The sequence below is a fragment of the Eublepharis macularius genome, chromosome 3 (genome assembly GCF_028583425.1).
Source record: "Eublepharis macularius isolate TG4126 chromosome 3, MPM_Emac_v1.0, whole genome shotgun sequence".
NCBI lineage: Eukaryota > Metazoa > Chordata > Lepidosauria > Squamata > Eublepharidae > Eublepharis > Eublepharis macularius.
In genome coordinates this window covers 48,382,830-48,409,254 of record NC_072792.1, presented here as the reverse complement: position 1 = coordinate 48,409,254, position 26,425 = coordinate 48,382,830, and the positions used below count along the sequence as shown (strand labels likewise).

Sequence of the window (26,425 nt, the reverse complement as noted above, 5' to 3'; positions counted from 1 at the left end):
TGGGCTACTATTGCTCCCCCCTTATCAGCTTCCTTAAAATAATCTGAGGGTCATTTGCCAATGATACTAGGGCTGTTCTTTCCTGAGGTGTCAAATTATGCCAGCCCCATGGTTTCGTAGATTCCAATTTATTAATTTCTTTTTCCAGTACATATTCAAATGTCATGATATTCAGACAATTAACATGTGGTACAAAGATCGAGCGGGGGCGTACAGGTGGCATTACAGCATCCGTGGGAGCATCACCAAAAAACTTTTTAAAATTTTAATTGTGTAACTTGAAGGTATCAACCCGTGTCTGAAAGCCATTGTACAGGGGGGTCGGGACAAACCCTTGTCCCTTAAGTGCCCTCAACTGAATTTCTGTAGACTCTAGATGATATATTAACCACTAGGTTCGTTTGCCCCTCCGGGTTGAACCTCCCCGAAATAAATGACTGCTAGCATTATTATTACCTTTAGAATGAGTACTATGTGGGCGGGGGAGTGTACTCCCACTCCCGTCATCAAGTGAGGATTCCTCAGTAGTTTCAGGTTCAGAGGATGACTCAATCTGATTTGATCTTAAGGTATATTTCTTTCTATTTAATGATTCTATTAATGAAGACTGTGTGCACTGATATATATTGAATGGCAATTTGAATTATGAATTAACAGTAAGAATAATTTTGTAATTTTTCTAAGTATTTCGTTAGGATTTCATGACTATTGTATCTAATTGCTATTTCTTCCAGGGGAACTGATCTCCATAGTCTGGAGAGAAACAGTAATAATGGTAGGTCTCACCTGTAGGTTGGTAACCTTGACTGAAAAAAGGATTGTTAGAGAGTTCCTCCCACCTGTGCAATGTGGAAGCAAAAGCCTCTTTTGACTTGTTTTAAAGCAACACATTGACCACAAAGATGCATGAAGAATTGTCAGTCCCTTTGATGATCATTCAGTACAGGTACTAGTTTTCTGATTTAAGTCAGAAAATTATTTATTCCAGGTCTTGGTGAGAACTTTGTATCCCAGCCATTATCACTTAATATTCTACTTTAAAAACTTTAAAATCAGTCTCCTTATCCTTGCACAGACTAGACAATCACTATTATACAGAAAACACTAGCATATGAAAATAAGGGTTTTTTTTAAAAAAAGCATATTCTCCCTTCTCCTACCTAGCTTACAGTTAAAGATAAAAATGTAATTTCCAAAATCCTTAAAAAGCCTTTTCAGAAAAAAATAAGATAGCATCACTGCAACCCAGATTTGAGATTTTTGTGGGGAGGGGTTAGTGTGTGGCTGTCTTATAGACGTAATTACGTGTGTCTCACAGGACTTCATTAAACCATCTAATTAGTTTTCTCTAAAGACATGATGTAAGGCACCTCAGAACATATCAAAAAATAATTGCTGTAAACTTTTCTGGGCATAAAGCCATTGATTAGTCAATTCTTCTAAAAGCTGGAAACTGTTAGCTAAAACAATGAAAAAGGCATCTTTGCACATTTACACAAAAACCTACAAGCAACAATGGATTGTTGTGATAATACAGAGTAGGTGCATGCTATTGGGGAGGAAATTTGTAGCAAATTTGCAGCCAGGCAGGGGATACCCAGGTGTGTGCACAGTGGATTGTCCTCAAATTACAAGTTCAAGGAGTGTTTACTTTAGTGTTTCTTCCAGATGGACTACCTGTCAGTATTCTTAGCAGAGCAGTATTAACAAGTTGCAAGTGTTTTTTTTTCTTTTCCTTGGTGGTTTTTTCATTACTTAGTCCGTCTGGCTTACAGTTTAGATCCCTCCTCAGCTGTCATTAAAGACAGCCCTAAATATCATTTCGGCACCTGTCCATTTGAGTTTCATTTCTCCAGAACTTCAAGAGACACTTTCTATTTCCCACGCTGGCCTTATGAATTTTCTTCCTGAAAACTATCATTTCCCCCAAGGTAGCCATTTTAAACAAATATAACAAGATAGAAAATTGTGGCAATTATGCCGTTTCTGCTCAAGGATTATCTACTAATTTGCCACATCCAAAGTGGGCTTTCTTAGAGCAACACTAGCTCAGCTCCAAGGTTTACTCGTTCTAGTTTCATCTTTTAAAAAATGTTTGCAAGACACATTTCCAGCAGTAAAATACACATATGGGGAACGGGAACAATTCAAAAGTGTGCATACGTGCGCGCGCAAGAATAATATTCGATTTATATACCGCCGTTCAAGATGACTTAACACCCGCACAGAGCGGTTTACAAAGTACGTTATCATTATCGGGTTAAAAAGCACGCCAAAACTGCTTTACAGACTTACAAATTTTATTTTAGTAACTGGTAATAACATCTCAAAAATCACGAGAGCAAAAATCTTAATGAAACAAAATCACCGTGATCAACGATAGTACACGATTTATAATTAATCAATTATTTATTGTAAGATTTCTTTAAAATGATTACGATAACGCTTACAAATATATTAAAGTTGTTGAGAGACAAGGAAGCGAATAAAAATGACTTGGGCCTGCGCTACCCAAATACCCGGATGGTGGAAAGAAAAAAAAGGGTGCGAATAACGCTGCACTCCCGCCTATGTAGAAGAGTGATAAACGCCGTTGCCATGTTTCCCTCTACTCGCGTTCCACAGAACAGTTGACCCGCCAGCGCCCTTGTATTTTTACTCGTAAGTAAACCCCAATGGACCTTATTGCCAAAATAGCACGCCGAAGAATTTCTGACGATTAAGAGACTATTACGCCTACTAAAAACAAAAAACCGTTCCCTCATTTCCGCCCGCCGTGCGCCACTTCCGGCGCCTAAACGCCGACGTCGCAGTAGCCCTGTTGCCGCGCCATCTGTCGCGCGCCGTGGCGTCATCGCTCTTCCGAACGGCGTTTTTCGACGGCCGGCGGGATCTGGGCCGGAGCGCTTCTCTGTGACGACGCTCGGGCGGGAACAGCGAGCCGGGCGTAGCGCCGTCTTCCTTGGCCGCCACCATGATGAGACGCAGCAAGGCGGAGGTGGACCGCTATGTGTCCTCGCTGCTGGCCACGGCCCCTTCGCCCAGGGAGGTGAGCGCTAAGGGGAAGTGTCTCCCTCCCAATTCCTTCGCCGGCCCTTGGAAGCCGTCGAGGACTCGCTCCGAGCGCCTCTTTGGAGCCTCTCGTGCAATGGCTGTGAACGGGGGCTTGGGCGGGGGGCACAAAGCAGGAGCCCCCACAGCACCTGAAGAGGCGAAAAGAGTAACTTGAGTTATGAGTCCACCAAGAATGACCCGTCTGGTGAGCTCCGTCTCAAGAAACCTTGTGCTGGGCCTAAATGGCGTTAGTCCCTTGCTCTTGCCGCTGTTAATGCAAATATGCTCGATGGGGGTTGCTGCTCAAGGAATGTATCTAAATATGTTTTAGTGGTTTTGCCACACCTTCATTTTCTCCCGCCCTGTGGTGTCAGAAGCCCGCAGCAAGCATACATGAAAATAACTTTTTGGGTCGATATATAGTAGAAATAATTGTTGATGGTATTCAAAGATGTTGATATAATAATTGGTTATAATAATTGTGCTTATATACTGCCCTTCTAGGCAGATTAGTGCTCAGAGCAGTGAACAGGGTCAGTATTATCCCCCAGTACAGCTGGGGAGCTGGGACTAAGGGGAGTGGCTCACCCAAGGCCACCTGCAGAGCTTATGGCAGTAAAGGGATTCAGACCATCAGTGCTGATTCACAGTCCAACCACTATGATATAAGCGGGTGAATAAGCCGGAACATTTTTCAGCCATTAAATGTTGAAATAAAGAGTATAAGTTAACTTTGTTTGCTGATCAGCAACTCTGTTGTTTGTATTAATGGAATCTGCTTTGCCTTTATAAACGTTTTGGCCATGTGTGGCTGAATGCCAGAAAGCAAAAACGGAGTGGCTGCTGTCCTTCTAGTTGATTTCCAAGGTGCTATTTTAGAATATTAAAGTCCTAAATAACTTGAGGCCAAAACTTTAAAGTGCTGCCACCTGTATAGATTTTATTTATTTGTCTGCTTTTCCTCAGAGACTCAAGGTGAATAACGTACTGTATGTAGGCCAATACAACCAACATTCAAAAAATACTGCAGTATGGCATAGATTGCAGAAATTTGAATAAAGGCAGAAGCTGATAGAATACAGAGCTGAAGAAAATGATAAAATAAAACAAATTTAATTTGCCACAGTAAACAGTGCAGAAACTATTCAATAGGCACACAGTTCATGTAGTCCACAGTCTCTGTCCCTTTCCCTGCATCTGATGAAGTGTCCTAAGGTTAATGTGTGTGTGTGCATTTATTAATTAATTTTCAGGCACATAATATTTGCTTTACCAATAGCTGACAAGCTAACAAATGCTGCTCTTTCTTCCGGTATGGGGCAGCAGGGAGTGAGGGGGGAGAGGAAGCTCCCCCTATTGGTTGTCTACCTCTCCTGTGGCTAAGGAGGGGTTCCAGCCAAATGGTGCTGGAAACAGCCTCGGTCTGTCTCTCTTTGTCAGTGAGAACCTGGACAGCCGCTGTCAGGTTAGGCTGAACTCCAGGCACTGTGGGTAGGCTGCTGGTTCTGCCTTTGACTGAAGGCAGCCAGCGGGTAGCTCTGTGACTAGGCTGGGCCTGGGCCTTTCCAGACTACCAAGAAGGAGGAAGTCAGATCTGTAGTGACTACCTGTTCACTTCCCAGAAGTCTGACTTCTCCAGCTCCTGCTGTTGTGGCCTGTCTTGAATCTTTCACAGTGCCAGGGTGGGGAGATGTGGGCTCACCATGTCATCTCTCCTCCTCCCCCTGATGCTCGCCTACCAACTGCTGCCACCTGGCTGTGGACTTAATCCCCTACTGAGGGGTGTAAAAAATACATTTGGATCATTTGTTTGAAATCTTGTTCAGTTCTCCTCTCATCCCAGGCGCAGAGCCTTTCTCAGCGACAGCACCAAGACTGTGGATGTCCGTTCCACAAGTGTTGTACATGGCTCTTGTTCACCTTGTAAAGAAGAGAGGCTTTTTGTTGAGCCTCTTGCTCTTGGTAAATGTTGTGTGATTGGATATATTAAGGTGTTTGGGGTATTTTATATTGTTATATCTTGGTGTCCTGGCTTTATTGGACTATTTTATAATATCATAAGCAGCCTGGATCATTTTTTGGCCCAAAACATGGATAAGTGCTAGGGAAGTGACATGCTAACTACTGCAGCAATACTACAGTAGCAGCTCTTTTGTATTGCTAGTACTTATAAATTAGGGTATTGTGATGGAACTTCAGCTATTTATTTACCAGTTCATTGGCTCTGGAATTGCAGCTATTTGTTTACCAGTTTGTTGGCTTTAAAATGTCTTTTTCTTTTCAGAAATCCATGAAAGGATTCTTTTTTGCTAAGCTATACTATGAAGCAAAGGAATATGATATTGCGAAAAGGTAATTTCTGTATTTGACAGATGTTTATTCTTCCAAAAGGATAACTGTTGCGGCAGAAGAGTTACGTTTTTTCCAGAGTTTAGTTCATTTCTGATTATTCTCTTTAACAAATACTAAAATGCTAAATGGAAGAAGAGACTTGAATGTGTTTGAAGTTTTATAGTTATAATGCTTTTCAAATGTATGTTCTGTTCTCCAGTAAGTTTTCTGTTTGGGTAGTGGTACCACATTTTATACTGTTATGGGTAAAGACTAGAAGTCAGTATTGCTCAGTTATAGAAAACCTAAAGAACTCATTAACAATGTTCAGAATGAATTTAATTAGATATTAAATTATGTCATGGTAACTTACTGTGCTGTTTTTGTGAAGGTACATATCTTCATATCTCAGCGTCCAAGAAAGAGATCCCAAGGCACACAGATTCTTGGGGCAGCTCTATGAAGCTGAAGGTAACATAGAGAAAGCTGTTGGCTGTTACAAGGTAAGAAATGAGTGACCCTGAACTTTGCTTACAATAGTACTCTTGCTGGAGGCCTGTAACTCTGAGGCACATACTTACATTTATATCACGGAGTAGCAGATTTTAAACTCAGGAGAATGGAAACAATGTAACATACTTTAGTAGCTCTAATTGTCAAATGCCAGTTTAATGAAGTCTACTGTTGCTTCTAGAAAATCGTGGACCTTCAGAACTGATAGCTTTGCAGCACCTTAAAATGATCAGAATTAATAATGCTGCATGGGGTAAAGCATTGTGAATTGGCCACCAAGAATGCTTCTGCAAAATGGAGCCTTTGAGTGTTCTGCTAGCAGGTCTTCAGAGGCAAAGCTATCCATTACAACATTCAGGAACTTTTTCACAGCGGGCTAGCAAATTCATTTATGTGATCCTTTGAACATTTGCCAAGACACTTGGGCAACTGTTATCAAAGGCCAGTCAGTCTAGCCAAACCTAAGCTTTTATCTTGAGTTTCCAAGCATGAAATGGTGGAAATTGAATATAATAATCAACTTTTTGTTTGAACCAAGAGTATCTAGAAATCTAATGTGCTCTGAGCTGTGGCCCACCAAGCTGAATATATTGGTGCTGCTGTGATGTTTGTGATTTCTAATAAGCCTAAACTAATACAAGACTCTTATTGGTGCCCCTGGTGCTAGTGTGCAATATCTGGCTTGGAAGAACACAAATTTGTGTGGGCTTGCTCCAGGAGTAGGCAGTGATATGTGGGAAGTTTTCCAGTGCTGTATTTTTCTTAGAAAAATATGTAAACCTAGTCTGTTAATTTATAGATACTCATAGTATATCTATAGTTGTCAGGGATGTTATATTGCAAGCCAAGCATGGTAGACAGGCTAATTATTTATTTATTTATTTATTTGGTTATTTAACCTGTCTTCCCTGCAAGCAAGCTCAGGGTGGGTTACAACAGCGTCAATTAAAACACAATAAAAGCAGTATAACAGCACAATCCTAAGCCTGCTGTGCCACCAGCGCCTGCATACCTGCAGTGCTGCTCATCCACTCCCTGAGGACTTTCATGGGAGAGCTATGCTGGTGGCTGAGCCCGGCAAGGTGTGATGCCGCAGCAAGGAGGCACACATCCCATTCCCCTGACAGTCTCACCAGCATCCCCTATGACAGGTGCATGAGTGGCAAGCAAAGGTACAGCCAGTGTGCGGGCCGTGATGGCCGTGGCCCATCGACACCTCAGTTTCCCCCCACCACAGAGCAGGCAGCCAGGGACCATATGCTCCTGCGGTTATGTGACCCAAATCAGGGCATCTGGCCAGGGAGATGCCATCCAAGGAGAGCCATGGTGCTGTGGGTCTGGACCCCGTCACTGATTGGGTAGGTCATGGTCCTGTAGGCACCCTCCCTCTCCAGCTCTGCTGGGGTTGCCTAACCCCCTCACACAGCCCACGCAGCAGGACCCTCACCGAAGGGGTGGGGGTGCCCTGGTTATGGCGCCTGCAGCCTTGTGACATCCTCCCTTGCCTGCATCGTATGGCCCACTGGAAAGGGCTGGTCTTGTTCACCTGGCCACACATATGTGGGTGCAAAGGGGGTAGTTTGCGCCTTGACCTCCCTGCTGCTGCATAGGATCTCCATATGCAGATTAGGGCAGGCATCCTGGCAATAACCACTCTCGGTTGTGCCCTGCTGGGATGGTGCCCAGAGGAATTCCCCTCTAGTAGTTGCTGCAGCTGCCTTGTATTCTCCTACAGCTGCTGACTGGCTTCCCCACATGGGCGAGAGGGCTGCTCGCTGTGGCCCAAAAAACCCCTGGAGATGGTGGGCTGGGAGGTTGAGTGGGATGCTCATCCAGCTCGGGCTGCCTTTGGGCTACCTGGGCCAGTCTGATTGAGACAGTTAACCTCTGAGTACAGCAAGAGTGCTGGTGCGTGCTTGCACCACCGCATGTGGAAGTGCTGATCCATGGCCCTCCCATCATCTGTTCCTTTTCTTCAGTGCTCTATGAATTAACAGTCTCAGTTGAAACAGCGGGCAGTTATCTGCCAAGACACCCACTTTCACCGATAGAGAGAAGAACGCCACGGGGCGGGGAGCTTCCCCCTGTGTGTGTCGGCACACAGCTCTTGGACTGGCCTGCCCTCTCTCCATGGATCATCCTTACCCTCCCTGGCTGCCATGGTCATCTGCCTGGCATCTCAGATCACAGCAGCACTGAGGAGGGCTGATAGCCCTTCCCTCAGCACATCCTGCATTTCACCTCGTTTGCCTCGCCACCATGTGAAGGGGGCTGGATGGAATACAGCCAGCAAGTAGCGGCAGCCCCCACAGGATCGATGGACCCTGTTTAGGGGTTGAGCTACCCAATGGCGCAGAGGCGCCTGGTGGATCCTTGGGGCCACTGCTTCCCTGGTGATCCTCTCTGGGACTGTGCTGTGGGTCTGCCCCAGGAGGGATGGCGGAGGGGAGCTACTGTCAGCCAGGGGTGAGCGAAGAGGCAGGGAGGAAGTAGTTGTTTGACACAGGTCTTATTGAACGGCCAACAGTTAAGAGGATATCTGGCCATGTGTTGCCAGCTTCCCTCAGCTGGGATGGGAGCTGCATCTTTTTGTGCAACAGTCAGAGCCATAAGAGCCATTCTTCCTAATGCCTTCTCAGGAGTGGGGTTGAGTTGTGGGCTGCCCAGGTAATGGCTCTTTGGGCAGGGCTCAGATGGCAGCTGAGAGTGATCACCGGGGGCTGGAACAGCCATGCTCCTTGGCCTCCCTGACAGGTTGCAATGCGCCTGAAAGGGAAACAGACATGTGTGGCGAGGGGCCAGACCTCGTGCAGGCCACAGCCAGATCTGTCATGTCCTGGGAGCGTGTCCGTGGCTGGGTGCAGCAGTGGCGGTTCCATCGTCACATGCCAGCATCTGGGGGGAAGGGGGGGGAGTGATTGGCCAATGGAGAGAAGGCTTGGCTGCTGTGGGGTCCCAAGCAGATTGGTCGCCACAGTAGTCAGCATCCTATGCTTCGCTGGGCCACCTATGGGATATGCCGTCACTTCATGGCATAACTTTCCACTGCTGCTGTGGGTGTTCCCGTGCCTGAAGTGGCTTAGGGAGTTGACTAGATCATGCCCTGCCCCCCAGCCCACCCTCCCAGACCACTGGTGCAAGCAGTCACACCCATTCCTAGCCGTTGTGGCTGGGTGCTGGCAGAGGACCCATGCGGAGCGGTGCTGGGCCATTGCACTGTTATAGGTGGGAGTTATGCTGGTGTAAATCCAGGGTATTCAGACACAACTCTTAGTCAGCTTCTAGGACGCTTTTGGCCCTCTCCTCTTAGGTAGGTAGGTTTATTGTTTGTGGCCAAAGGCCGTTACAATCCACACACATAGAACACATAAAACAGTCTAACATATAAACGTATGTACAGATATTGAGAGATTAAAATGATGTAGGCAGAAAATACTAGTCCAGGAGTGGCCAAACTGCGGCTCGGGAGCCACATGCGGCTCTTCTAGACATATTGTATGGCTCCCAGAGGTCTCTTGAGTTTTGCTGTGGCCGTACATTTTAGTTTAGTTTATTTCCCTCCTTTTCCTCCTGGGCATTGGAACTGAATTGAGGTAAAGGCTGTTCTAAGGTTGTGAAGATTGCACTGCAAATGGGGATAGAGCTCAGGCACATACTGAAAGCCCCCATCACGGAGAGGGGAAATGCTGTCCGCAGCTTCTTCAAAAGACTCTCGTTCAAGCTATCTCAAGCATCCTAATGATGTAATTGATTTGCTTGTCCAACGATGAAGACAAGTGAATCGATTCCATTATTCTTGCTTTAATTTGGCTACCTAGTGTTACATTTATTAGTATTGTGTTTTCCTCCCCACTGTAAATTGGCTATTATCAGGGGTCATTTCGTAGAAAAAGAGCTGGAGGAACTCATTAGCATAACTCATTAGCATATGCCACGTCTCTTGCCATCACTGGAAGTGTGTCATTAGCATAACTGGTTTGCATATGCCACACCCCCTGACATCACCTATCCTGGCTGTTTTGGAGCCAATTCTGGTCATTCAGGGCCAAAATTGGGCCCAAAAAGGGGCTGAAATTGGCTGAAAAGAAGCTCAAAATGGTCAGGATTGGGCTGCTGCTGAGTGGGAGAGTGATCCACCACCTGTCAGAGGCCCAAATCCGAGCTGTTTTGGCCCCAATCCAGGCAGAAACGGGCCCAAAATGCCCAAGAGTCAGGTGGGCGGGGCCACCTGACATGTGACCTCTTTGGGGAACTGCTGGAACTGAGTTCCTGTGCGTACCCCCTTGAAATGAGCCCTGGCTATTATTAATACACATGCTGAAGTGCTACAGCAACATGACCCTTAATGTTACTGTGATATTCCTTCCCTCTCCAGCAGTTCTCCTTAAGCCTTTGCGGTTATATTTTTAATAAACAAGCTTCCCCTCCCCCCGCCATTTTCTGGAAAGACAAAAAAACAACAACCCAAAAGTGAGGGAAAAAATGTTCTGTGCTATCCAGATGGCAACATGAAAATAAATGACCAAAATAAAAATATTTGTTAAGTGACAATTTTATGTTGGTGTTTTAAAAATCATTTCTTTTAACTAGCTGTAGCTGTCTAGAGTGCCTTTGGTTGAGGGAGAGCATAAAAACATGAAGTAAATTAAGAATGAACTTACATATTCTTTCCTCTGAGAAGCTCTGTAGTGTGTTAGCCTCAGAGCAGAAATAATTTGTATATAATGTAAAGAATGACGAATCTGTTTCAGGAAGGGAAGCATTTGACGAGATTTGTCCTGTTCAGTCTAATTAATAGGGTCACAACAGTAGAATAGAGAGTGGCCTCATTATGATAAGCTGTAGGGTGCCCTTTGCAAGTAGAATGAACTTTTCTGTGAATTGTACACATTTCTGAGTCTTAGACTGTTAAGCAAAAAAATGCAGTTGTTGCCCAAGTTATTTTTATTACTATTTTTTTAAATCATCACTCCATCCAGAAGACTGTCTTATTGGCTCTTTGAAATTCTTTGTGAGTACTGTATTTTTGAAGTGGTGAAGGCTGCACGCATCAGTGCAGATGTAACCACAGAATTGCCACCTGTCACTTTTGCATCTTGTCCATTATTTACATGCTTCTGTTACAAATAAAGCAATGGAATGGTTTTCTTAAACAAGCACTTAACCTTCTTTAGCCTGTGCTGATATGTTTCAATAATTGTAATTCAAATGTACTTTCTACAGAGAGATAAATCCTCTATTTTTCCTTGGGCCTTTAGCGTTCAGTAGAACTGAATCCAACACAGAAAGATGTTGTATTAAAGATTGCAGAGCTGCTGTGCAGTACTGATGTTATTGAAGGAAGAGCAAAATACTGGGTTGAGAGAGCAGCCAAACTGTTTCCCGGCAGCCCTTCAGTTTTCCGGTTAAAGGTAAAATTTTTGGTAATTTCAGGTAGACTTGTGTTTTAGTCTGAACCTTTACATGCAATCTACATGCTAAAAAATTGAGTTTGACAGTAGTTTTAACAAAAACTTGTAACTTCAATGAGGCTTCTTCTTGTGATTTCAGAAATAAAACTTCGATGTAAAACAATTCCCTCCTATATTATTTCAAAACGTGTTCACATGCATTGCCAAGCCATGGCAGATGTTGAGTGGGTGACTCTCGGGCTCATACATTTCTTCCCTCCTTATATGCTCTTCCACTTCCTAGTTGTTCTCAAGTTGGCTATTTTCTCTGAACCAACAGTGTGTAGTCATTTCATTCTGCTGCACACCAGAATTGTAAATAAGAGTTTGATCGTTTGCAGTTCTATTCGTAAGGTAACTAAACCAGTTTGTCGGTTCAGATGTAATGATAAAACTGCAGCTTTCTTACAGTGATTTGGCTCCAAAGTCACTATCTGCTAGTGGTAGGGAATCTTTTTGCCACTTTGCCCCTCCTGTTGTTCCTGATGGTGCCTTGTTCTGCAGGAGTGGCATTTGAGGGTACTTGGTGGAGAAAGTTCATTTCCACTGGCAGAATTTTCTTTCATCAGTGGAAAAGAACTTTTAGATCTAAACTAGTAGGAATGTTGTGGAAGAGGAGGTTTGTATAAATTAGCCTTAGGCTTGTACTCCAAAACCAAGTCTGTTTTTTAAAAAAAATTCGTAGACAATGCACTAATTGTAGTAATTAACTTTAGAGTCTTCCAATATCCAAACTAGTTTTCCTGCACTGTAGCCAGGGCTTTTTTTCAGCAGGAACACGGTGGAATGGAGTTTCGGAACCTCTTGAAAATGGTCACATGGCTGGTGGCCCCGCCCCCTGATCTCCAGACAGGGGGGAGTTTAGACTGCCCTCCGCGCCGCCGAGCAGCATGGAGGGCCATCTAAACTCCCCTCTATCTGGAGATCAGGGGGCGGGGCCACCAACCATGTGACTATTTTCTCCGAGGGTAACCCACTGAGTTCCACCACCTCTTTTCCCAGAAAAAAAGCCCTGACTGTAGCCATTTCTAAAAAGAAACTACATTGGTTTTCATTAAGTTTGTAAGAAAAGTTAATCGTTTTACTGTTTCATTTTAGGAACGTCTATTGGATTGCACCGGTGAAGATGGGTGGAATCAGCTTTTTGATTTGATTCAGTCTGAATTGTACGCAAGACCAGATGATGTATATGTTAACATCAGACTAGTAAAGCTATATATGTCAAATAAAAGGTTAAGAGATGCTGTGGTACACTGTCGGGAAGCAGAGAGAACTATTTCTTTACAATCAAGCTTGGAATGGTGCATGTGTGTTGTACAGACTCTTAAGGTTTGTTCAGTTACATTATGAGGGGATTTTCATCTGCATTTCTTCTGTACTTACATATTTCTTTAGAGAAGGAGTTAAGTATTGTAGCAACCTTCTTCAGTGAAAATTAAACAAGTTTCCCTGTTGTGAGCTCAGTTTTGTTCATGGTTTGGGACTAGCAACTCATAAAGTGGCAATCATGTCCATGTGTGCCCACAGCATGCTGTCATGCTGTTGGTCCCAAAAGCTGCCTTTCTGTATACAGAAGGCTGTTCTGGGTCTCAGTGGTAGCTTTGTGCAAGAGAAGTAAACTCTGAAGTTGCTTTTCTGTTTGTATAAGTGGAGGCGTGAGAGCTACTGATTAGCAAATTTCATGGAACAGCTCTGGTAGCTATTTTCTATTTGTGGTTTTTTGTATCCAACCCAAAGTGTCATGAAATGCACAAAGTAGAGCATCGCCTCAATGACTCATAATATGGCAAACGCTGCTCTTGGTAATGGCATTTTGGGGGTTGTAAGGCAAGAGAAATTATCTCCTCATTATCTCACCTTGCCTTTTGAATTAAGGATCATTTTTTCAGAAGACTGGGCTCTGTCAGCATAGAGATTCAAATATCTCTTCATATAATCATTTTTTTAGTTAGTCTCTTAATTTGAATATACATCAAGGTTTTTACTTAGTTGTGTACACATTTGAATATTCACATGACCAGCATCTGCTTCATGCTCAAAATACAGTAGAGAATTAATGTGTTTTGTATTTAATGGTCCTTGCATAATAAAACATGATGGGGACCTGATAGCTGACACATTCTGTGATTTATTTCTTCTAGGAATATCTGGAATCTGTACAGGATCCTGAGTCTGATAAAACTAATTGGAAAAGAACCCACCGGGACTTATTGTTGGCTTACTCCAATCTAGTTGTAATGACACTTGCAAACAGAGAAGTAAAAGAGAGCAGAGAATCCTTTGAAAGGTATTTTCTTTTTATCACTATCACTCCAGTTAATAGCAAGCTTGACCTTCCTCTGTCGGTCACTGCAATGGGGCCATTTGCAGAGAAGTTTTCTGCATACCTGGTGGATTTCCAAGTAATACAGAAAAATAAGTTATACAAATGATGGCCCAACAGGCACACAGCATGATTTGTGCCCTCTAGGAGCCACAAAATGTTGAAGCGGTCTAGTTAATGGAGAAGAGAAGGAAATTGATCTGCTCAAGCCCCTATAGTGTCCAGAAGAGGGGGACAGGAATTCAGCTATAAGGCTCAGTTTACCTTGAAGCAGAAAGATGGACACGGGGGGGGTGGGCAGGGGGTGGAATTGATGAAGATTGGAGATGATGAACCAAAGAATGCAAGTGGAGAGAGGAGAGGTCGAGTCTCTAACAGCTTCTGTCATCCTGTGATGGAGTGCGCTTTAGAGTTGGGGAATGCATGTCATGAGACAATGCATTCCCCAGTCTTGCATCATATCACTCAACTTCTTGCTCACCTACGTTAAATCTTTGCAGTCAGGATGATCATGCTGTAGTGCTAGCCTGTTAAGGCTAGGAGATCAAAAGGTGGGGGCAGGAGGGTGATAAGATTTCTTCTTGGTAAAGATAGAGCCCTTCTAATGATGCCTGTTTTGGCAGAAAAATGTGCACAGGTTCTGAGTTGTTTTCACCAGTGTGTCTCTATTCAATTGTCAGTCCATCTCCCTTCCCCACCCCCCTGCCTTTTTTTTTTGTGCTCTTCACACAGTCTGTGGAAAGAATATCAGTGGAGCACAGCAAGGGACGAAGGAAACAATTTGCTTTAGTATATCTACTAGCATATGCTATATTTGTAGCAATTAGGTACTGATCCTGAAACTGGTACTAATGGACCCCTTTTGTCTTGTAGCTTTGATAATGCACTTTATTCAGTGAAACAGTATGTAACTAGAGATGATGAGCTGTCTGTAACTTTCCTGGAAATGAGAGGCCACTTCTACATGCATGCTGGAACTCTGCTCTTAAAAATGGCTCAGCAAAGTGAAGTGCAGTGGAGAGCTGTTTATGAATTGGCAGCATTGTGTTACCTTATAGCTTTTCAGGTAAGCTACTTTCAACATCATGTGTTGTCTTTAACATGCTGCTATTTTTAGTTGATGCTGCTTGTGTTGTAGTTTGGCGTTACAAGCGAAGGGGTGCTCCCTTCGGGTGTGACATATTACAACACTCCCAACTTCTCAAACTTGTAACCACACATAAAACCCCTGTAAACTAGAAGTTTGTTCTGGTGGGGAATGTAGGCTTGTCAATCGTACCAGGGCCTAATATCTAGACAAGTAAAAGGAAAAACACAAGTGAAAATTCAGTTGTCTGTAGATGACTAATAAGCTCAACTATGAAATTTGCCTTTCGCCTGAAGTTTACCTAGCGGACGGTGCTTGTGCAGAATAGCATCCCAGTCCTAGTATTCCCTGCCAGGGGACTCTAGTGGTGCTTTATGGTTGCTGCCTCTGTGTGTGCTGTTGCTCCTGGTATGGGTTTCGTTGCCTTCTACTAGATCCGCAGCTGAGGCTGGCAGAAGGCTTTTCATTGATTTGCGTCGGGGGTTTTTTTTGTTGTAGATTTGTGCCAGTTAATTAAGCAAGTTGAAGCAAAGTATTCAGCCTCCTCTATTGACTTAACTTTTTATCAAATTTGCCTGTGAGCTGGTTTTCAGATGTCTCACCACTTTCATCTAGATGGCTCGTGGAAAGATTGAAAGCTCAGAATGCTATTACTCATTTTTTGAAGATTAGGAAGCCATTTTGGTCATTTTGTAACATACACATGTGAAATAAGTGTCAAGTTGAGCAGCTTATCTTGGGTTTAGTTCAGCATTGTATGAAAATTATTCTGTATGACTATTTTACAGTGTGTAACACCACCTGCAGAAAAAATAGCTTTGCTGTTAGTAAGCTTGGTAATATGGGAGTACCTTTCAGTGCAAAGAGAATTCTTTATATTTGTGTGATCCTTACCAGGTTCCTAGACCAAAGTCAAAGCTAATAAAAGGAGATCAAGCTGAGCAAGAGAAGTTGGAAATGTTAGCCTGTGACCGACAAAGCCAATCCGGTAATAAGAATAACAATTGAAGTTTGTTTTAAAATTAAAACTGCTGGCATTAAGTAGATATGCTCAAACCTTGTAAATAGTTCAGTGACTTGAAATCACACATCCTGACCTGCTTCAGGACAGACAGTTCTCCATGTAGCTTTAATTTGCTTCAGTGCAGTATCCACGTGGAAGTTTCTCCTGCACTTTGCTTGCCTCAGGCCTCCATAGCAGCCATTTTGCTGCTTGACATCAAGGGGCTTTTATTCAAGCATTTTAAAAAATTGAGAATAACTATATCATTTTACCCCTGATCTGGATAACCCAGGCAAGCCTGATCTCAGAAGCTAAGCAGGATCAACCTTGGTTAGTAATTGGATGGGTGACCTCCAGAAAAGGCTAGGGTTGCTATGCAGAGACAAGCAATAGCAGACTCTCTCTGTTAATCTCTTGCATTGAAAACCACATCAGGGGTCGCCATAAATTGGTTCTGACTTGATGGCACTTTTCACCACCACTATATCATTATAACATGATCGCTTTATAATCTGTTGCAACAATGTACTGGTTCCCAGTTTTCATTTTTAAATTAAGTCTCTGGCTCTTTAGCTTGTGAAACTACAAAGAGATAAGTGTAGGCAATACCCATCCCTTTAAAGTTGTGCAACCAAAAGATCTAAATACTTTATTTTAAAAAACAAACAAACCTGGAAACAAGTACATTGTAATAAATCATTATAATCTTATGGTGATATAATTATTACTGATTTTTTAACAAAGTCCATCTACAGGATATGACATATGGATGCAGTATAGAAAATGGTGCTAGTGTGGGCAAGATCTGAAAGAATGTGCACCTTTCCATCCTTACCACGTCCAAGGCATTTTGACAGCTGTCTTCCCCAAAAGATTGTATCATACCAGGTTTGGGAAGGATTGCATGGGGGGAGGGGGGAGGCACACAGAAACAGGGCAAATAGAGAATGACGTGTGGATGCTCCCCCAAACAGTGTTGCAGTAAAAAAGCAAAAACAGAGCAAAGTATTTATGTGGAATAATACTATATGTTGACACTTCATTGCTAAGAATTCAAGGAGTACCCTGGCTGCAGTCCTGAGATCACAAGTAGTTTCTGTCATCACCACCCCCAAATCCTAAACAAGTCACGTTCAGCTTGGATGTATCTTGAGACCTACAGTTTTCTTCCTCTTATGATTTAACTATTGTTCAATGTTACTCTGAGTTGCCAAAGAGTTGGTCCTGTTACGATTGTTAATAGTGTGTCTTCTGTTTCAGGCCACATGCTGCTAAATCTAAGTCAGAGCAAGCAAGACTTCTTCAAGGAGATTGTTGAGTCATTTGCAAACAAGAGTGGGCAGTCCGCTTTATTTGATGCACTATTTGGGACTGGTTCTTGTAGAAAGAGCTCCTTCCTTGGCACCGATGATATCCGAAATATTGGTGTACAAGCACCAGAAAGCACAGAGCTAACTAGATACGATATTGGTAAGAAGTTAGAGAATCCTGAATTCTGCTTGTATATTATAAGTACATTGATCATAACATGACATGTTTGTAGACCGCTCATTCAGGACTACTCAGCCCTGAAATTTACCAAAAAAAAAAAAAAAGCTGAATGGACAAGCAGTGAAGATGTTAATCAAGTCATCTTTTATTAGAATGAAACATGGAGAGAACTTCCACAGGGCATTAACATGATGTAAACATTGTTCCAGGCTGAAGGATACACTCCACACCACTAAGAAATACTGGCTGACACAAAACATAGAGCCTGTGAGCTCTGCCTAGACAAGAAGGAAATAACTTGTTGTTCAGTAGAAACTGTAGTCCCTGATGCTTGTGGAGCTGCTGCTTTTCTTTTCTGTCTTGGGCAGAGGTCCCAGACATAAATTAAAAATTATCTGTGTACCATAAAAATGTGTATGATAGCCCACTGGCACAGGGTTTCACATTGAAATGTAAATTAAAGGGGAATACCTTAGACTAGATAAGAAGTGTACTTATAATCCTTAGACGGTGATAGCAGATCCTGACTATGAACCAGTGTGAATAAGTTACATCCAAAACTGTACCAGAGGGAAGCTGATGGAGTAGGAACATCATTTGTGCCCCACCTTTCTCCTCAGTGCGTGCCCCAAGCAGCTTACAACATTCTCTCCTTCTCCCTTTTATTCTCGCAACAACCCTGTGAGGTAGGTTATGCTAAGAGCATGTGACTGGCCCAAGGTCACCCAGCAAGTTTCCAGGTTGGAGTGGAGGATTTGAAGCTGGGTCTCTGAGGTCATAGTCCAGCAAACTCACCACCGCGCTGCACTGGCTCATCCTGCTCTGCTGTCCACCAGGGTGGTCCATCATGGACACAATCTCTGGCCACGTCCAGGCTTTATGTACTTGTAACAAGAGGGGAGACAAAAACTCAGGCTAGATTTTAAACACCTGGCAGCCACCTTCCCACAATCCCATCCCCTAGTTGAAACAGCTTCTGGTCTTGCGTGTTCTTTATGTACTTGCAAATTCTGCTCCTTGGGTGTTAAGGAACCCTCAGGAACAAGTGAGGCATCCTGGGGGTCTGGAATGAGAGGGGGGAATTGACAACAATTTTCCTCCCCTCCTCTTCCCAGAGAAGTGCCATTCTGTCAGTGCAGTTACTGTTACACCAGAGGAGCGGCATTTTTGGGTCCTGCTTATTGTTTGAGCTTCATTCTTTCAGTTTATCTCTTTTTTTGCTTTGACTTATTTGAGTGATCTTTCGATGAGAGGAAAATTATGTAGCCAAAATCTGAGCTTGATCATTGTCTCTTGATGAAGTGTTGAAGAATCTTACAGTTTTGGAAGTGAATCTTTTCGTGCTTGTATTTAGGTGCCATTAGATCACACAGTGGCAGTCTCCAGCACCTTACGTGGCTCGGTCTACAGTGGAAGTCCTTGTCAAGTTTGCAAAACATTCGCAAGTGGCTAAAGCAGATCTTTCATTTGCCTCAGGAAACATCAAGACTTGAGACCAATGCTCCTGAATCACTTTGTATATTGGACCTTGAAGTAAGAAAACACTTTAAACTGAGCTTTTCAGGCTTTCGTTTTTACTTCATTATAATTCCATGTAACTTAACATGTTCGTGTTTTGTGTAAAACAGGTATTTCTACTTGGTGTGATATTTACCAGTCATTTGCAGTCTCAGGAAACAGAGAAGTTAAATACTTTGTACATTCTACACCAACCTCGCTTTCTGCCGTTGCCAATATGCAAACAACTTTGTACTGAAAGGCAAAAAGTCTGGTGGGATGCCGTTTATAATCTTCTTCACAAACGGGCTGCGTGAGTATGACTGTTACTCTTGTTTAATGAGTTAGAATAGAAGTCTGACTACAAACTTAGTCTTAATCACTTGCCATATTCCTTGACTCTTTTCCATACAGAGAAATGTTATAAAGGAAACCTAGCTTTATTTTGATTCTTTCATTTTACTGTCGTAGGATTATAAAGCAGACACTGCTATCAGATCTTTCATGTTCTTATCCTTCGTGTTACATGGATGGAGCTTTGCTGGTCAACCTTTTAACACTTGTTGTGGGAGTTTCCTTTGTAGTGTAACTTCCTTTAACTTTTTGCGTTAGTTTTCAGGTGATGTCTAAGTCAGAATAACTGAATAATATTGTACAACTGACCTTTTTCTGTATAAATGCTCTCTTTTAGACCAGGGACAGCAGCAAAAGTGAGACTTCGGGTTCAACATGAAATAAACAGCTTAAGAGCCTTGGGAAAACATGGACTTCAACCAGCTCTAATTATACACTGGGCAAAATGTCTCCTTAAAACGGTATGTTGGTTTTAATAAGATGATTTCGTGGCTTTATCAACTATAGATGCATTATTAAATCACATCTGTCCATAGGTTTCTTGTACTACATAGATAGAGAACAGTTGTTGAGTGTTGATTGGCAAAAGATACTGTGGGCCTCCCTGGTGTCCTCTGCCTCTCCCGCGTGGTCCACCGTGACTCTCCTCTCCACCCCCCCCCCTTGTGGGGTAGGTAGCCTCTCTCTGCCTCAGACTTGGGACAGGGAAGGTGGTTACTACACCAATTTCCTTCTCCTCCCCGGCTGTACATGCCTCTCCTCCTGCCAGGCCACATCAGCCTCCTTCCTCCCTGGCTTCACTGAGAGGCCCTGGCTTCATCCGACCCTGCCCCTGAATCCTGCCTTGTCCCGCCTCCGTTCCCCAAACCCCACCCTTCCTCGGCGTCTCCCCAGCCCCAACACAGCTGCCCTCTTGGCTACCACGTCTCCCAGTTCCTCCCTCTCCGCTGCTGGACTCACTCTTGGCCGTGGCCAGGCTTGGCCCGGCGTGGATATCTCTGAGCCCGAGAGCGAGGAGAGCCTCAGCCGCCGCTGTTCTGGTGGCTGCCGCTTGTCCACAGCTCCCCACTGAGAAACAGCTGATTAGAGGTGTGGCAGGCTGGTAGTGGCATCCGGCAGAAATCCCAGGCTCCTGGCCAGCCTGCTCCGGGAGAGCGCGGGTAAGAGCCTTGCTGTCGTGTCCTGGGCCCCGGCAGGGGTCTCCTGAGGCTTGGTGGGGGTCAGGATTGGGTGGGCGAGCTCCTCTAAGTCCGGCGTGGGTGCCACCGCCGGACACACCCCCTCCCTGGCGGTCAGAGCTTTCGGGTTGAGGTCTTCCCTCTCAAAGATCCGTGACATGGTTGCATAGTGCAACTTGGCTGGTTGGAGCTTACGGCTGATGAATAAAATGGGCCGTTTGGTCCCTTCAGTGATCTGAGACAACACCGCCCCGAGGTCTGCCTTGGAGGCATCAGCGTGGACCACAAATGGCTTTGTGAAGTTGGGGTTGTGTAGCACAGCATCATGGGATAGGGCTGACCGAAGCTTCTCAAACGCTTGTTGGCGTTGTGGGGTCCACTGGATGATGTTAGGTTGGTCTTTTCTAAGGCAATCAGAGAGGGGGCTGGCTTGGCTTGCGTTATGAGGAATGAATTTGCCATAATATATGGCCAAACCTAGGAACCGTCGCATCTGTTTCTTCATGCAAGGGTGGGGGCTCTGTTCCAACGTCGTCACTTTGGCCGAGACCGGCCAAAGTTGCCCCTTTCCCACTACATAGCCGAGGTACGTGAGTTCACGGAAGCCAGCCCGGCTCTTCTGGGGATTAGCCCATAGGCTCGTGGCTGCCAAGGCTCGTAGCACCTGTTTGAGGTGTTGGAGGAGCATGGGCCAAGCAGGGCTGAAAATAATGATGTCGTCAATGTATGCTCTGGTGAAGCCTTGACACTGAACTAGGACCCTGTCCACCGGTATCTGAAAGGTTGCCCCCGCGCTGTGCAGTCCGAACGGCATGACCTTGAATTGGGATAAGCCCTGGGGCGTGGTGAAAACAGTTTTCTCTCGGTCCGCAGGTGCCATCGGAACCTGCCAGTACCACTCCTGGGGTCTCCTTCATTGGTATGGCCTTCAGATACCAGGTCGCGTAGTCTATCAAGACGAGGATGTAACGGTGGCCTCGAGGGGTGCGGGGTAGGGGCTCCACAAAGTCCATAGTGACCCAGGTAAAAGGCTATTGCATGATAGGCAGCGGAGCCAGGGGGCCCTTGGGGGTGCCCTGGCATTTCCCTGCTGACACACAGGACAGGTCCGACAGAAGTCATGGACATCCTTACTGACAGAAGGCCAGAAGAACCGGGCCATGATCCGGGCAAGGGTATTCTTGGCCCTCTGATGCCCTGTCCAGGGATGATTATGGGCGGCTTCCAGCACCTTCAAGCGGTAGGTCTGGGGCAGGACTAGCTGTTGGACCCCTTCAGGGCCTCCCGGGGCCAGGCGGTACCATACCCCTCCCTTCCAGACTACCCGCGGTAAGCGGTTGGCCCAGCAAGGGTCCAACACTTCCCCTTCACTCACTGCTGTTGATCCCCTCAGTTGCTCCAGAATCTTGTCCTCCTCCTGGGGTTCAGTCTGCCACTGTCCTTCAAGCGCGGTGCTGGGGTTGTCCTCGGTGCCGTGAGGTCCCCCTTCCTCGGTCGCCATACAGGCATCTCCAGGCCCTGGCGGCTGGGTCGCTGTTAGGTGTTGAATTGCTGGTTGGAAGAAAGGGATGTCCCTTCCTAAGAGCATGGGGTAAGGTAGGGCCTCTACTTGAGCCAGCTCTGCTTCCTGGGTTTTGCCCTGGTATGTCATCGGCACCTTCACCAGAGGGCACTGTTCGACGTGCTGATGGAAACAAGCAATGGTGGCCTGACGTATCACAGGGAGGTTCGGGGGCAACAGGTGTGACCTAATCATAGACACTGAACTCCTGCTGTCAACGAGGGCAGTTAACCTCCGTCCGGCCACCTGTACGATCGCCACCAGGGGAGGGGGACACGTCTGGGTTGTGTGGTACATAACTTGCATGGAGATATCCCACCCCAGGTCACATTCCATCAGGGGACACTCATTCTTCCAGTGTCCCCACTTCCCGCATGTAAAGCATGGTCCTTGCTCGGGTTCCCGGGGTGGGGGGAGTTCGGCTCCAGCAGGACGTGCCTACAGCGAACCTGGGACCAGGCGGTCCAAGGGTTGAGGTCCCAACCGGCCCCGCTTGGAGCCCCTGGGACTGGCTCCTCGACTACCCAGGCGTCCCCAGCCGCCAGGAAGGCTGCACTCCTTGACGTTTCTAGGACTGGGCGTCGTCTTTGACCCGGCTCTTCGGGCTTCCCGGGGCCTGTCGGGGACTTCGGTGGCCATGTAGTTTCCCCATAGGGTTGTGGCATCTCTCAGCGACTCTGGCTTGCTACATGCCACCCAACTGCACGCTTGTGGTGGTATAACCTGGAGTAGTTATTTGAGCTCCATGAGATCTGCCACTTGGCAGTCGTCTGTTGTGGGCTTAAGCCAGCGATAAGCCAGGTCCTGCAAGGTGGCTACCAAAGCTCGGGGCCTGTCAGTCCGCTTGAAAGTGACAGCTCTAAACTTTTGCCAGTAGGTCTTGGAGGTTATCACATACCGGTTGAGGATGGCTGCTTTCAGGCAGTTGTAGTCAGCTTCTTCAGCGCCTTTAAGGCCGCTTGGGCTTCTCTGGTGAGGTACAGGCCCAGAATGAAAGCCCACTGTTCTTTGGGCCACCTGGCGGCCTCAGCCGTCCATTCAAAAGCCTTTAAATATGCATCCACGTAGTCCTCAGTTCCCAGCTTGGCCAGCTGAAAGGGGGGTGGCCGAGGCAGGTCCTGATCCCCGCTTGCGGCTGCAGCGACAGCCCCCAAAGGGCCAGCCCCCAAGGCCTGCTGGAGGTCCTTCAGAAGGGCTGTCTGTGTGTCACACTATTGCTGTGCCAGAGCGGCCTGGGCCTCTCGTTGCTGCTGGGCCACATTTTGTAGTAACTGACTCTGGTGTTCAGCCAACCACTGACCGAACCGAGTCAAGTCCATCATGTCTGTAGGTGGGTCTTTCCGACGTTTCTTCGGAATAGCTCCCAAGGTCCCAGCCACCTGTAGCACAGGCACACAGAGGAGGGGTCTATTGACAGTCCAGCCTGCTGGAGTAGGTAGCCGAGGTAGGGGGTGCCCTAGAGCCGGGGCGGTGCCTGCATTCTCCACCACTTTGTGGGCCTCCCCGGTGTCCTCTGCCTCTCTCGTGTGTGCCGCCGCGACTCTCCTCTCCCCTTCCTCCCCCCCCTTGTGGGGTTGGTAGCCTCTCTCTACCTCAGACTTGGGACAGGGAAGGTAGTTGCTACACCAATTTGCGTCTCCTCCCCGGCTGTATGTGCCTGTCCTCCTGCCAGGCCACATCAGCTTCCTTCCGACCTGGCTTCACTGAGAGGCTTCCCTTTATACCCCCTCTCCCCTTCATTCCTTTCTCCTTCCCCAATTCCTGTTCTCCTTTCCCATCTCACTCCTCCTTCTCCAATCTCCCTCCCTATGCCTGTGCTTCTCCTGATCCCTTCCCTTATTGGTGTTGGCTCCCTGGTTGTCCGACCCTACCCCTCAATCCCGCCTTGTCCCGCCTCCGTTCCCCAAACCCCACCCTTCCTCAGCGTCTCCCCAGCCCCCAACGCAGCCGCCCTCTTGATTGCCACGTCTCCCGGTTCCTCCCTCTCTGCTGCTGGCCTCACTCTTGGCCGTGGCCAGGCTCAGCCCGGCAGGGTCGTCTCCGAGCCCAAGAGCGAGGAGAGCCTCAGCCGCAGCTGTCCTGGCAGCTGATCAGCGGTGCAGCAGGCTGGCGGTGGCATCCGGCAGCAATCCCAGGCTCCTGGCCGGCCTGCTCCGGGAGAGCGCGGGTAAGAGCCTCGGTGTCGTCTCCTGGGCCCTGGTGGGGGTCTCCCGAGGCTTGGTGGGGGTCGGTGGGTGAGCCCCTCTTAAGTCCGGCATGGGTGCCCCCGCCGGACAGATACAAATGGATTCTAAACATAACTGTGTATCGCAATAATTCTAAAAATTGTATATTTTCTCTTTATTTTGTATTTTGCTTTTATACACACACACACACACACACACACACACACACACACACACACACACACACACACACACACACACACACACACACAGTTTGTAAGTGCCATTTCTGCAAACTTTGAGCTTCAAAAACTTGTTAATTTTTGTATTTATATTATAGTAGATTCTAAAATTTCATAGAAGTATATATTACCTAGGAAAACAAAGTTGGAACATAATTGTTAATTTCTTCCTTAAATGGCTGTAAGAATTTATAACTTGTGAGAAAAATTAGCCAATTAATGTCTAGAGAGTATATGTGTGAACTTCCTTTGGCTTCTAGAGAGCAAACGCCAGACATAATTTAGAACAGTAAATATGTTTGATCACTTTTGAAAATGTATCTGTTTCCTTTTTGAGGAAGAGACATACAAGATGGTGTACATTAATGATAAAGTAACAATTACAGCCATTAAAAATACTAATTAAAATATATGTAACAAATGCAGGAGCACAAGTCAGTAGCATAATGATAGAAATTGAAATGTGACATGACTCCAAATCAACAAAAAAATTTAATCTCAGTTGTTTTACTTTGCAGGGCTGCAGCCTTAATTCTTTCTATGACCAAAGGGAATACATTGGACGCAGTGTTTATTATTGGAAAAAAGTTCTGCCAATGCTTGAGACAATCAAGAAAAAGAAAAGTGTTCCTGAGCCAATTGATCCTCTGTTCAAGCATTTCCACAGTGAAGACATCCAGGTAATACGAGATGAAGGCAACTAATAACACTAAAATCTTCTCATACAACATCTTTAATTCCTCTGTGAGCAATTTTGTCCATCAAGAATTAGCTTAATCCTAGCAACGAAGGGCAAGCAAGGAAGTTCATGTGGGGGGCGGACGGAATGATGTGCAAAATGGTGTACAACATAAAGGAAGAGCTAGGCAGATGGGTAGGTGCAAAGAAGGGAAAGCAGAAGGACCTGACAGGAAGGTAAGGGAGAGGTCCCCTTTCCCACAAATAATCACCTCCCTCTCCCCCCGCCCCCCCTCCCTCTCTCCCTCTCTCTCACTCACTCACTCTCTCACTCACTCACTCCTAACTGGAGTCATTTCAAGCATGCATGTTTGCTAATTTGTAATAAATAATTAAGTGTTAAGCCATCAGTTCCTTTTAGTATTTCACTGGGGATGGGTGAAAACATTCACAAATTCAAGTAGTAAATATTTGAAGGGCAGCTTTATACATACAAATTGAATAGAAGTAATATATGCAGACATTGGGCAGAAAGTGAAGAGACGCTGCTTACAAGGATGCCGGTGTGCATATGCTACCTTTTGTTATAATTTGAAGATCTCAGTCTGCTGACATATATAGACGTGTCTAATCAGAAAACCAGATCTTTTATTACTTCTTCAATAGGAATGGGCATGAACTGGGAAAATCCCATGAACCAAGGTTCGTGGTTCATCGCATTTTATAGATCATGAACTTGACCCGGTTTGCAAACCAGTTCGTTTGGTTCATGGTTCGTCACTTCCGGGGCCTCTTTGACAGTCAGAGATACCAAACTCACAAGGTGTCTTCAGCAGGCTCGCCTCCAGTCACCCTCCAAGTTTGGTGAAGATTGGATTTCGGAATGTCTGAGTTATATACCCCCAAAGTGGCAATCCCCTTGGAAAGTTCCATTACCAATTGACTTGCATTGGCTCCATTGAAATACATTGTAGCACCAAAAAGTTGCAATGAAAATGTGGGGTGGAGAGGAAGATTCTGTAACTTCCCCTTCAGAGGATTCTGTAACTCCATCCCATGTTTTCATTGCAACTTTTTGGTGCCGCAGTGTTTCAGTGGAGCCAATGCAAGTCAACTGGCAATGGAATTTTCGTGGGGGCAGCCGCTTTGGGGGTGTATAACTTGGACATCCGAAATCCAATCTTCACCAAACTTAGAGGGTGGCTGCAGGAAAGCCTGTTGAAGCCTCCCTATGTGTTTGGCATCTCTTGACTCTAAGGGGTCATTCTACGGCTCCGAGAAGTGACAAACCAAATAAACTGCTCTAAAGTTCATCACGGTTCATCAGAAATGCGCTCCCACAAACCACTGGTTCACCAACCATGATCTGGTCTGGTTCATAACAAACTTTGGTTTGTATTTCAGTTCATGCCCACCTTTATTCCCCAATATCTGCAACAGGACTTGCAACATCTGCAACATTAATAAAGGAATCTTTATTTGCAAGGACTTGTAAATA

The 26,425-nt window shown here is 45.5% G+C and overlaps 1 protein-coding gene across 2 annotated transcripts in view; it reads left to right on the top strand.

Moving 5' to 3' along the window:
- The first annotated feature begins 2,869 nt into the window (after positions 1 to 2,869).
- Positions 2,870 to 26,425, top strand: part of LOC129325419 (ranBP2-like and GRIP domain-containing protein 3) — a 58,466-nt gene continuing 34,910 nt past the window's right edge. For both annotated transcript variants that reach the window (XM_054973046.1, XM_054973045.1), the window contains exons 1-13: positions 2,870 to 3,049; positions 5,339 to 5,406; positions 5,777 to 5,888; positions 11,157 to 11,309; positions 12,447 to 12,677; positions 13,490 to 13,635; positions 14,545 to 14,737; positions 15,656 to 15,746; positions 17,022 to 17,231; positions 18,607 to 18,785; positions 18,881 to 19,062; positions 19,441 to 19,564; positions 24,768 to 24,929. In XM_054973046.1, the coding sequence (XP_054829021.1) occupies positions 2,975 to 3,049; positions 5,339 to 5,406; positions 5,777 to 5,888; positions 11,157 to 11,309; positions 12,447 to 12,677; positions 13,490 to 13,635; positions 14,545 to 14,737; positions 15,656 to 15,746; positions 17,022 to 17,231; positions 18,607 to 18,785; positions 18,881 to 19,062; positions 19,441 to 19,564; positions 24,768 to 24,929 (1,926 nt within the window). In that variant the 5' untranslated portion in view covers positions 2,870 to 2,974. The remainder of the gene's footprint in view (positions 3,050 to 5,338; positions 5,407 to 5,776; positions 5,889 to 11,156; positions 11,310 to 12,446; positions 12,678 to 13,489; positions 13,636 to 14,544; positions 14,738 to 15,655; positions 15,747 to 17,021; positions 17,232 to 18,606; positions 18,786 to 18,880; positions 19,063 to 19,440; positions 19,565 to 24,767; positions 24,930 to 26,425) is intronic.